General features: G+C 46.7%; 1 protein-coding gene across 1 annotated transcript in view; it reads left to right on the top strand.

The window, feature by feature from the left end:
- The window catches only part of TRPM8 (transient receptor potential cation channel subfamily M member 8), a 142,560-nt gene that overhangs the window by 14,447 nt on the left and 115,452 nt on the right, over positions 1–12,661 (top strand). Inside the window, exon 5 of the mRNA XM_090044993.1 lies at positions 5,806–5,879. Within this exon, the coding sequence (XP_089901119.1) occupies positions 5,806–5,879 (74 nt within the window). The remainder of the gene's footprint in view (positions 1–5,805; positions 5,880–12,661) is intronic.

The raw sequence follows: 12,661 nt of genomic DNA, 5'->3' as shown, positions 1-12,661 counted from the left end.
TATTTTCTTCTTCATTCTGCCTTCCCAAAAACAAGGCGTATGTCTTATTTTGGGTGTGGGATATGGGAGAAAATATAGCAGTTTGTAAAATGCAGCTTGTATTTATGCTTTGGTAGATTTGATTGGCTTGAACATACAGCAACCAAAAAATGACAGCAACCTCCTGTCATTCCAAAGGAAATTCTACTGCAACACTGAAAACTTCTGGTATTTAATTAAGCAGAGTTTTATTGTTTATTAGACAATTAAGGAAATGATTAGAAACATCCTTCAAGCAGCTTGGAAACTCTGGATTCGACTGTGAAACCTCAGTTCTTTCCTACTAATGAAACTGTCTTGCTGGGATGCCTGATACTGCATTAAATTAGCTCCTACAGAAGGAGAGTTCAGTTGCATTTATGCAGGGGAAAAGGGCATTTTAAAGAAATGTTGTCAATGCTACTTTTTTCTCCTTCACTAACAGGGGTAGGGCTTTACCATGACTCAACTAGAAGTGGCCTCCTGGGCCCCTTAACCCAGTTCCCCGTGTTCACAGGCAACCACTTACTCAAAGATTCCTGAAAATCACCTACCCTGGTTCCTTATACACTACAAATAAAGGCACAAAACCAGAAATACCAAGAATACCTGTGAAAGAACAGGGGATGCTTACCCGATGCATCTTCCTGGCTACGAGCTTGAGGTCTCCATGAATAAAGTCTCCACACTACAGCAGAAGCTGCCGGCACACACCCAATCCACTTTAACACCTTGCCATGTGAAGCGGATTGGGGGATTGCACCGGCCAGAGCAATATCTGGGGCCGGGTAGAGGGCCAGAGTGAAATGGGAAGTTGGTGGATGGAGTGAATGATGGCCACATCCTACTTGAGACTGAAACTCTGGGAGCAAGGAAGAGACTGGTAGGCTTGTGGGCTTGGAAGAGCCCTCATCCAAGGGAGGGAGAGAGTAAAAAAAGAATGCGGCCGCTTTCTCCCTCCGCTCAATGTTCTTTTTCTTAATTAATCACTGTCACTGTCTGATCAAGCCAGATATGCCAGCAATCAAGGTAGAGGAATGAAAGCTGCAGGGTTTACTTCCGTCCCAGCCCAGTTCCCTCTGGTTTGTTTTCTCTCTTCCTTGGTGGTGGGGGGGGATATCAAGTTGCTCTCCTCCGGCATTTCATCGGCACCAAATGTGGCAAGAATATACTAGGAAGAGAGAGGAAGAAGCAGATGAATCCCTTCAAGGTATGCCTTGCCCTGATTAATTGCCTCCCAAAAACAATCAAGCCAGGCGTGGCAGCAAAAGAAGTAAAGAAGAGATCCAATCCATCCCAACGGGGAAGACTCAGCCATCTGTGGGAAGATAGACTGAATAAAAGGAGTTGTTGGGGCCCCGAAAAACCCGGAAAGGGACCCTGCTGGTCCAATACATTTTCTTCAGTTCCTCAGTCCATTTGACATTCTTTTTTTTTCTTTTTTGCTGGCGCAGAGATCCTGGCACAAACCAGCAACCAGTGGCGGTTGGGCGGTGGCATCAGCCCCTCCCTCTCTCCCCCTTCCTTTACATCTTCAAGAACTTTCAAACAAAAGAAGTCATGGCAGGCAGGAATAAGGGGGAGAGAGCGGGAGAGCCACCCCAAGCCAGCTGAGAGGGTACTATGTGCAGGGGAAAAAGACCCTCGAACCACTGTTTGGCGTGAAGGCACGCCCGTCTCCACTGAAGTGGAGTGACAATACCGTATAATATCCCACAGAGGGAGACAAAGCCGCTGCCAAAACCTCACCACTGCAATGGCAGAAAGGTAGTGGCTTAGTAAATTCTCAGAGGATCCTAGGAAGAAGACCAAACCCCATGCTACAGAGGAAGACAAAAACCTTTATTGGCCTTGTTAATATGATCTGGGGGGAAAAAATCCTTTCTGGTTCCAAATTTGGCAATCTGTTGGTTATGGGCAGAACAACAGCTCCATCTTGCCAGGTATATGAAAAGTTTCCCAGCAGGAGTACTGGAGCACCTCAGAGCTGTGACTGTTATCCAGTGGTTCAAAAGAAGGGGTAAAAAACACCGTCTCAACCAATAAAAATAACAACAATGTACTGTACTAGAACCCAATAAAGCACTCAAGAGAAAAATAAAATTCCTGATCCCTGCAGGAAACCATGGACAAACATGGGTTGCCTGGCAATTATCATACAGTGAAAGAGTTTATTTTCTATATTCCAACCTGGGCATTGCTAATACTTGAATCCACATGTCACATTAGGATGATTGTTGAACCACAAACTCCCTTACCTATCATTCTATTCCGTCCATTAACTTATTCAGTTTGATCTTAAAGCAATTAAGGTTCTCACCTCCACTACTTTGCTTCGAAAACCATTCCAAAACCTTACACTTCCGATAGTTTGGTAATTACAAGAAGAATTCAAACCTAAATTTGTTCTTAACCAACTGGGAACCATATGCTTTTTGTGCCGGTAGTATCTTCCAATGTAAATGGCTCTTCTCTTCCTCCGATGCTCACTCTGTGAATGTATTTGTGAAAATTATGATATCCCCTTTGAATCTTTGTTTTGTTACGGTAAACATGCCAAGTTTCTTTAATCTTCCTTTCTAAGACAGTCTTAGTTTCCTTAACCATCTCAGTGGTTCTCCCTTGTATCCGTTGTATTTTAATCTCATCTTTTTTGAATACTTGTGAACAAAACTATGCCCAGTATTCTAAGTGGTATCTTGTCAATGTTACGCACAAGGTTAGTTGGATTTCTTTGAATCCATCCAGTCTAGTATACTCCAAAATTCCATTAGCCTTTTACATCATCACATCATGCTGGTAGCCCACATTCATATTAAGATCAACCAGTACACCCAAGTTTTACATTTCTTCATTTCTCTCAGCTGATGAGTCCCTATCTTATAGCCAAAGTCCCTGTTATTGGTCCCTAAGTGCATGATATTGCTCTTCATGCTAGAGTTGGCCCCATCCTCTCATCCTCTTTTTTCAAACTGGATGCTCTTCTCTTCTTCTGTGCCATGTCAACATCTCATCTTGCCTATTGCTCTTCATTTATCAGCATGTCAGACTGATTCTTCAGTTCACCTTCAACAGCTACTTATTTCCTCTGCTGCTTTCCTATAGTCACATGCCCTCATAGGTTTCCCCTCCTCTGTTCTGGTTGGTATCAGAGACTTCTCATATGTACAGCTTCACCACTCCTTACTTCTATCACTTGCTTCCTATCTTGTTTGAACTCCATCATTGCCTGCAGCAGCATTACCAACGCTTTGATCATCTTCTCTCCATGAACGGCCTCAAGAGATACTTCAGGTATATGAAGCTGGCAATAGGAGCCTGTTCATGGATGCTGTATATCACATTACCCTCACTTTCCCTGTCAGTCTTGGAAATTTCTCCATAGATGTTACAGTTTCCATCATCTGTTCCTCATATGTATGTGTGTGCATGCACGTGTGCATGTGTGTGTGTATACATGTACATCCAGATATTAGTCCTGTGCGAAGTGGCTAGTATTCGCTTCAGATTCAGCCAATTCAGGGGACAGTGATTCGATTCAGTGATTGGACTTGCTACAACGAATTGATGTGGCTGAATCTGATTTGTAGATTTGGCTTCTGCCGAATCTTGAAATTACCCAGGCCCATCCCCCACATGCTTCCCCAGCCTGGCAATGGCTGCCCTGCCTACCCCAGCTCCTGGCACTTTGTGGGGAAAAAAACCCTGAGTCAGTGGGGGCTGCTGGGCAGGGGGGCGATTCCCACTGCCCAACACTGCATGGGGGGCTCTTCATGAGTCCCCCAGTGCCCGCCCCGCTTCCCCAGTCCCATCATGGATGCCCCACCTGCTGCGGTTCTGGCCCTTTAAGAAAAAAACAAACTGAGAAAAATCCTGGGACTCACTGTTCCTGCTGGCGGGGGGTGATCCCCACTGCCCCACACCACATAGGGGGCTCTGCACAAGCCCCCCAAAGCCCCAAGGCCTCTGCAGGAGCGGTGAGTCCTGGGGCTTTTCTTGTTTTTGTTTTTTTTCCTAAAGGGCCGGTGCTGGGGAGGGTGGGGCAGCCATGGGGGGTGCTGGGGAATTAAATGTGGGGTTGGGGGGCTTGTGGCAGAGCCCCCCATGCAGTGTGGAGCAGAGGGGAGCAGTAGGGATTGCCGCCCGCCCAGCAGCACCTGGTGAGTGGGCCTTTTTTTTTTTTTTAAAGCACTGGGAGCTGGGGCAGGTGGGGCAGCCATGGTGGGCTGGGGGAGTGGGTAAGGGTCGGGGGGGAGCAGGCAGGGATCAGGGGGCATGGCAGGGGTCCCCCCCATAGTCCCCTCCCCCAACCCCCTTCCCCCGCCTCTAGTACTTACCAGCTCCGAGTCTGGCTGCAGTTCTCTGCTGCAGCCACTGCAGACTGTCCAAATCATCAAAGCTCTCTGAATCTTTTCCAAAGATTAAGAGAGCTTCGAATCGATTCAAACCTTTTCATTGGTCCCCTGATTCGATTAGGTTTTCGAGATTTGGCCGCTGAATCGGGCCGAATCTCCTCTGAATCGAATCTCCACCCAAAGCTTAGTCCTACCAGATATACACATACATGCACACACATTTGTATTTTATTTCTATTTTTTTCCTTCGCTCCTCTTAATGGTTGTTGGCTGTTTAGGTTTTTGTAGCCTAGGGTGCAACCTCTTGTCCTAAATAGGCTCAGCAGGAATAAGAGGCAAGAGGCCTTCAATCTCCTGTTCAGCAAAAGCCTTGGGGATGCACTCAAAATTGTCATTTTCTACACAGATCCCATCATGTCCAAGTGGCACGAAACAGACCCAACACCACCAAGCACAACTCACTGAATTTGGTGGACAGAGTGCTCTTTCTGCACCACGATGTCCCATCACATTAGCTGTTAGTTGCCCTGTAAACTAGCTCTCACCAGTTTCTGCAGGTTACCATGTGGAAACTATGGGCACAGGGACAGTTTGTTTGTGTGCAATTAATAGGAATGGGGACTTGCCATGTCCCAGCTGCTCTGCTATCATTATTTGTGTGTCTGAAATTATGCTATAGTAAATTAGTACTAAATCAGGGCAGCCATGTTCTGTTTCATTCTTGGGTAAACTGCCCTAAGTCTAATGTGCACAGGGACAGTTACCTCAGGACAACCAAGGTATGCTGAAGTCCTGATTTGTGCTAATTGGTGGGAATGGGAGAACTATTACCATGTGAAAGGGGTTGTGACTGGAAAACTTTTGTAACTGCTGTATTAAGCCATGACAACAGTAAGTGCTTTTAAGATTGTAGTAATGTACACGTAGCACAACTGGGATTGTTCTCTAACTTATGAATGCAGCATTGGGATGCCTGCTTCACGAAACATATTGTATTAAATATTGAATAATGACTGTATAGTTGTGCTGTGCTACAACAACCATAGTGTTGGGAGAGAAAGAGAGGTTAACAATGGCTCTTCATAAGGCCAACAAATACTTGAGAGAAAAACACAAGAACCATGTGTTTTGCTGTCCAGCATATTTTAAAAACATGACTTTTCTTGATATAGATAAGGCTGAATTGGAGTTGCTGAAAATTATTCAGGTTAAATTATGTTTCCAAGTTTCTGTTTTAATATTTCTGTTCTTAATAGGTGTTCAACTAACAATTTAGTTCTGTATTGGTAGTTTTTTGCATGTAGAACTAAAAAAAAGAGAACTCACTGAAGTTTTATTTAAGTTCTTATTCAAGGCGCCTGCAGTAAAGTCGAATAGTGTGCCATATCATTAAATCACAGGGGTAACACAGCCTATCTTTCTTTTTTTAAAGGATTTGGCCAACTTCATTCAGGAAAATTTTAGAAGGAGAGAATGTGTCGTCTTCACAAAAGATACCAAGTCCATGTAAGTAACTATTTCCTATATTGTTTTTTCTGGAAGCCAAAGATAATTTAGATCAGGAACAATATTAAAGAATGTGACAGTCAAGGCCACTGTTAAGATTTTTGAGAGGTGGCCAATGCCGTTATTTCTTGTGCATCACCAAACTCATGTTTTCTTTCCACAAATCTCTTCTGGCTTTTCTTCCTGTCCTGTAAAGTCCAAATAACTTTCCTCCCACTGTTCCTGGTGTAATCAAAAGCAAACCATGATGCACACTTAATACAATGGAATGGCAGATTTTTTCCAGTTGCTAGGAGGAAGATGCTGGCCTTTTTCTACTCGGGTTCCTCTTTGGAAAAAACCTGATTAGTGATCTTGGATCCTACAGTCCTGTTTCTAGAGATTTTTCTACAAATGGGGTAGAGGTTCCTAACCCACAGATATTTTCCTTTCCTTTCACTGGATCTAATGGCTCTGAAATAGCAGCTCTCTCTGCAGCCACCTGGAGAGTGGAGCATTGCAGAACAAGAGACCTCAGAGCTGACGCACTCACATACCTTTAGCACATACAGCTTCAGGGCACTTGTACATGGGATGAAAATGTCATTTGTGTGGCTTAATGGCATCACACATTACATGGGCTCCAGTTTTGGGGGGCTTTAGATAAGTTAGCATCATTGCAAACCAAAATACAATCTGGATGTAGTTTAGTTTGCAATGATGTCTTGCAGCTGTCAGCTTGCCCCCTGACCACAGGAGAGGTGGGCAGGCTCCACAGAGGAAAAAAAAGGATTGGGCATCCCACTGCTCCTACTTTCAGTAGGTGCCTGTTAAAGGCAGAAGTGGGAAGGGGCCTAATCCCCCCTTTTTTTTTTCCAGCGGAGCCTACCCACCTCTTCTATGGTCAGGGGTGAGCTGCTGGTGGGCTGAGTGGCCCCTGGCCTCTGGTCCTTCTCTCCATAGTGGCGGTGCCCCCTGGGGCTGTCCAGGTGGGCTACTAGCAGGCTGGGTGCTGTCCTAGCTTGGAGGCAGCACCTGGCCTGATCCAACTGTTCTCTGAGCCCGCCTGCTAGAAGTCTGCCAGGCACTGTTCCTAGGGTAGGCTCAGGGAAGTGTTGGATCAGGCCAGGTGCTACCTCTGAGGTAGGGCAACGCCTGGCCCACTAGCAGCCCACTCAGGTGGCCCCAAGGGGTGCCTCCAATGTGGAGGGAAGGAATGGAGTCCTCAGCAGCTCAGGGACCACTCGGCCCACTGGCAGCTCGCCCCCCAGCCATGGGCAGGCTTCAGCTCTGCCAAAAAAAAAAAAAAAGGATCAGGCTCTCGCCATAACGTGATGGAAAAATTGAATTGGTGGGTTTCAATCAAAAACTCACTGTTTCATAGAATAAAACACTAAGGACTATACCCCTGCCACGTGTACAAGCACCCTGAGATAATAGGATAGGAGAAAAGAAATAGGGATTTAGGGCTAGAGCATATCGTGGGTATACATGAATCTCTGGGTGCTGGTGTTTGGCATAATGTAAAATTTTATGTAAAAAAAACAAACTTGGACATCACGTCATATGGATCAGATGGAATACTGTTTTGCTACTAAGCTGTTTGTAATATCCACTGGGTCGGGGGTATTCCTAAATTGTGAGGGTACTTAACAATTTTCTCATACCGCCCTGCCCCACAGTGCTGATTGGTGGAGAGGCCTGGGGGAGGGGATGGGGGATTGGTTGCCATCTTGATTGCTGATGCTTTCATGTGATCTCACCCCTCAGTGCTGATTGATGAAGAACTTGGGGGAGGGAGGGAGGGAGGGTCAAGGGGGCAGCTACTGTCTTGATTGCTGGCTGCCCTTTATGTGGCCCCTCCCCTTTGTGCTGATTGGCAAAGAGGCCCCGGGGGGGGGGGGAAGGGAGCAGCAGCCAGCTAGTCTACTGCTCTTTATGCCACCCTGCTGACCAGCACCTTCCCTTGCTAGAGCCTTCATCTTCCACTGGGGAGCCAGCATCTTATTTTAATTAAAGTTTGGGGGTTTTTTGTTGTTGATTTCTCATGCCCAGGGGAATGGATGGTGACAGCACCTTTCCTCTTGTAGTATCTCCCAGGAGAGTTGGTGAACTACCACACTGGTTACAATTCAGAAAGAACATTTGTGAAGGCATTAGTCCTGGTTTGTGCACTATTCTGTATTGATTTAAGTATTTTGGCTAGGGGTCCAGCTTTTTATATCCAAATACTTGATTCGGTAAACTCCCAAGTGGTTGTATAGTTGCACTAATTCAAAGATAAGTTTAGCTGTATTGTTTAATCACATTATTTTGTGATAACTGTCTACACAAATAAAAACAGTTTTTTTGACACTAGGAGTGCTTCTTTTCTAGGGGCTTGGAAGGCTTAAATCAATTCAGTTCAAATAGTACAATCATTTTTTCAGTGAACAAGGCCTTATAAAAGGGAAATTGAGGCCATGAGTATGTATTTGTCTGTGACATCGTGGATAATAAACAGCATCCCATTCCTGTAACAGTGCTGTTTGATGGGTGTTAAGATTTTACTGTCCCAGTTTATCTGAAAGGAAATAGAAGTCAAAGGAAATTAATCATAAATGTACAAGTGAGGATTTGAACACAAAGCACTGCTTGTCTAAGGACTGCATGCTCTTTTTTGTGTGTGGTAGGTAGGGGGTTTGTGTATGTGAGAGAAGGGAGCTCTTCCTCTTTACTTCACAGAAGTCTTTTCTTGGGGTTCTTTCCTGCCTACTGGATAAGACAGAGTGGTTGGGTGGCCAACTAGTTCTCTTCATATTCTCCTTGGGAAAGAAGGCCCAAGCTAGAGCTGCCTCTCCATTCTGTAAAACTTCACATCTCTTTTTGGGGAATAGTGGATGGAAAATGGTGATCTGAAGCTAAGTTTCATTCAGTGGAGGACAGCAGGTCTTTTTCCAAGGTCGGGGATCCCGTAGGCACAGTGTATATTTAAATGCTATGCACTTAAGTTTTCATGTAATATCAGTACCTTACTGCTAGAAAATTCACACAGCAGATGGGGATTTTCACATATGCAAACTATTACTTTTGAAATCAGTCTTGTGTAGTGCTGGGAAGACTATTCCTTTCTTTATTTTTTACTTTTGATTATATAGCTTCATGGAGATGCCCTAGAGCTGCTTTTCTGAAGGCTTTTTAATACTGAGTTTGTTTTCTTGTTTATAATTTTCTCCCAAGGGAGCCACTCTAATCTGGTTGAGTGGAGATATTGACTTCGTAATAAACACACAGCAAGAAAATGCTGAATCAATAGATCATTGTGGATACCTTTTTGTGTACAATGCAGACAGGCTTAAGAGTCCAACTATGTTATTTTCATTTGTTACCAGCTCAGACAGACTTTCCTTCAGGGCCACGTCCAACAGAGTCCAAGACTGTGCTATTTGGACAATGTTGGATCTAGTGATTTTTGTAGATGTCTTGTTTTAGCAAGAAAATATGGAAACCTTACAAGTTAATCTAAAGCACAAGCCAGTCTCTTGAGTAAGAGAACTGATTCATATTCATGAATGAAATAAAGGTGCTAAGAGCCTTATTAGTATTCTCTCACTAAATAGACTTGCTGTGAAATATCTTTTCTCAAGGAATTTTACTTAATGCTATCACACACATTTCTGTGTTCTCATATTATAGGCTAGCTATGAAGGTCTCTAGGCAAATATGTGACCTCATTTTATTGTTTGTTTTGTCTGTTGTTTTTGCAGAGTTTTGCTGAACTTTACAATGACAATAACAGTGGGAAGCCACTCTTACATAATCCAGCATCTGCTTTCTTAGGCATAATTATGTCAAATGTGCCCTTGCCTCATGTAGCCTGTGAAAACTTTGTATGGGTCTCAGGCTGAAGCCTGCTAAAGCAGTTCATATAACTTACTGCAGTTACTCACAGAAAACATGTTTTCATAGTTTCATAGTTTGTAGGGTCGGAAGGGACCTGAGCAGATCATCTAGTCCGACCCCCTGCCATGGCAGGAAAGAATACTGGGGTCAAATGACCCCAGCAAGATGTGCATCTAACCTCCTCTTAAACACCCCCAGGGTAGGAGCCTGCACCACTTCTCTTGGAAGCTGGTTCCAGACCCTAGCCACCCTGACCGTGAAGTAGCGCCTCCTGATATCTAACCTAAACCTACCCTCTGCCACCTTGTGACCGTTATTCCTGGTCACTCCTGGCGGTGCTGGGGGAAACAGTGACTTCCCCATTTCCTGCTGATCCCCCCTGACTAGTTTATAACAGGCCACAAGATCCCCCCTCAGCCTTTTCTTTTGGAGGCTGAACAGGTTCAGGTCCTGCAGCCTCTCCTCATAGGGCCTGCCCTGCTGCCCCCTGATCATGCGAGTGGCCCTCCTCTGGACCCTCTCCATGCTGTCGACATCCCTCTTGAAGTGCGGTGCCCAGAACTGGACGCAATACTCCAGCTGCGGCCTGACCAGTGCCACATAGAGGGGGAGGATCACCTCCTTGGACCTGCTTGAGATGCATCTGTGGATGCATGCCAAGGTGCGGTTGGCCTTCCTGACTGCCTCCCCACACTGCCGGCCCATGTTCATCTTGGAGTCAATGATGACCCCCAGATCCCTTTCCGCCTCCGTGCTGACAAGAAGGGAGTTCCCCAACCTGTAGGTATGGTGCCGGTTGTGCCTCCCCAGGTGCATCACCTTGCACTTGTCTGTGTTGAAACCCATCCTATTCTCGTCCGCCCACCCTTGTAACCTGTCGAGGTCTGATTGTAGCCTGTTGCATCCTTCCAATGTACCCACATCCCCCCACATCTTAGTGTCATCAGCAAATTTGAACAGGGTGCTTTTTACCCCCTCATCCAAATCGCTGATGAAGATGTTGAACAGTGCGGGCCCAAGGACCGAGCCCTGCAGAACCCCACTGCCCACGTCCTTCCAGGTTAAGAAGGACCCATCTACTACCACCCTCTGGGTGCGGCCCTCCAGCCAGTTGGTGACCCATTTGACTGTGTGGGTGTCTACACCACAGCCCCCCAGTTTCTTAATGAGAACGGGGTGAGAGACAGTGTCAAAAGCCTTCCAGAAGTCCAGGAAGATTATATCCACTGCAACCCCTGTGTCTAACGATCTGGTGATCTGATCATAAAAGGCCACCAGGTTGGTCTGACAGGACCTTCCACTGATGAACCCGCGTTGGTTGCCCCTAAGCATGCAGTCTCCTGCTGGCCCCTCCTGGATGTGTGCCAGCATAATTTTCTCGAACAGCTTGCCTAGGATCGAGGTGAGACTAACCGGCCTATAGTTTCCCGGGTCCTCCTTCCTGCCTTTTTTGAAGATGGGGACCACGTTGGCCCTCTTCCAGTCCTCCGGTACCTCACCAGAGCACCACGAGTGCTCATAAAGTTGTGCCAGGGGACTTGCAATGACCTTGGCCAGTTCCTTTAGAACTCTAGGGTGGAGATCATCCGGGCCGGCTGACTTGAATACGTCCAACCCCTCCAGAAGCTCCCTAACTAAATCCTCGCTAACCCGTGGCCCATGTGTGCCTCCCCCGGGGCCCAAGGGGGGCCCAGCAGGGAGGTGGCTGTTCTGGTCCCTACTTAGGAAGACGGAGGCAAAGAAATCATTAAACATGTTAGCTTTGCCGTCTGGTGTGATGACCAAGTTACCCATGTTGTCCTGCAAGGGCCCCACATTACCTGGGACCTTCTTTTTACCCCCTACATATTTAAAAAAAGACTTCTTATTGTCCTTAATCTGGGAAGCTAGTCCCAGTTCCATCTCTGCCTTGGCCTTCCTAACTGCCCCCCTACATCCCCGAGCAACTACAGAATAGTCCTCCCTGGTGATGACCCCTTCTTTCCACTGGGTATAAGCCTCCTTTTTAGCAAGGAGACATTCCTGGATGCTTTTGGTAAGCCACAGAGGCTTGTGTGCTCTCCTGCTCCCTTTGATCCTTGTTGGGATTACCTTCCTTTGGGCGTGGAGGATCGTCTCCTTAAGGAGCGACCACTCTCCTTGGACACCTGGCTCCCCTCCCCCCCGGGACCTCAGCGCTTCTGCAACTATCCTCCTTAGCTTGTTGAAGTCTGCCCTTCTAAAATCTAGGGCCGCTGCCTTACTGCATGCCTTTGCCACCTTGCGCTGGATGGTGAATTCCAGCAGGTGGTGATCGCTGTCGCCCAGGTGGTCGAGCACTCGCAGCCCCCTCACCAGGTCATCACCCATGGCCAGCACTAGGTCCAACAAGGCATCCCCCCTGGTGGGGCTGTGCACCTCCTGGGTTAAATGGAGGTCCTGCACTCTGGCCAAGAACCTGCGGGAGCGTTCAGACCTGGCTGACTGCTCTTCCCAGCAGATGTCCGAGAAGTTCAGGTCCCCCATGACTTAGCTACATCCTTAGCCTTCACTACCTCTGTGAGCTGACCCAAGAATTCCTGGTCAAGCTCTTCACCCTGGTTGGGAGGTCTGTAGCAGACTCCCACCGTTAAGTCCCTTTTCCCTCGACTGCCTTGTACTCTAACCCAAAGCACTTCAGAGTGCCCCTCCCCTGGCTCCTTGCTAATTAATGAGGATGTGTATTCCTCCTTTATATAGAGTGCCACGCCCCCACCCCTCTTTCCTATCCTGTCCCTCCTGTACAGCCTATAGCCCTTGACATTGACCGCCCAATCATGTGTTTCATCCCACCATGTTTCCATAATCCCCACTATGTCCGGGCTGGCGTCAGCCAGCAGGAGGGTGAGTTCCTTCTGCTTGTTGCCCATACTACGAGCAGTTGTGTAGAGGCATTTGAGGCC

Source organism: Crocodylus siamensis, chromosome 4 (genome assembly GCF_052110815.1).
Source record: "Crocodylus siamensis isolate JL-2025a chromosome 4, ASM5211081v1, whole genome shotgun sequence".
Classification (NCBI taxonomy): Eukaryota; Metazoa; Chordata; order Crocodylia; family Crocodylidae; genus Crocodylus; species Crocodylus siamensis.
The sequence above is the reverse complement of the archived record's forward strand: the minus strand, read 5'-3'. Positions and strand labels throughout refer to the sequence as shown.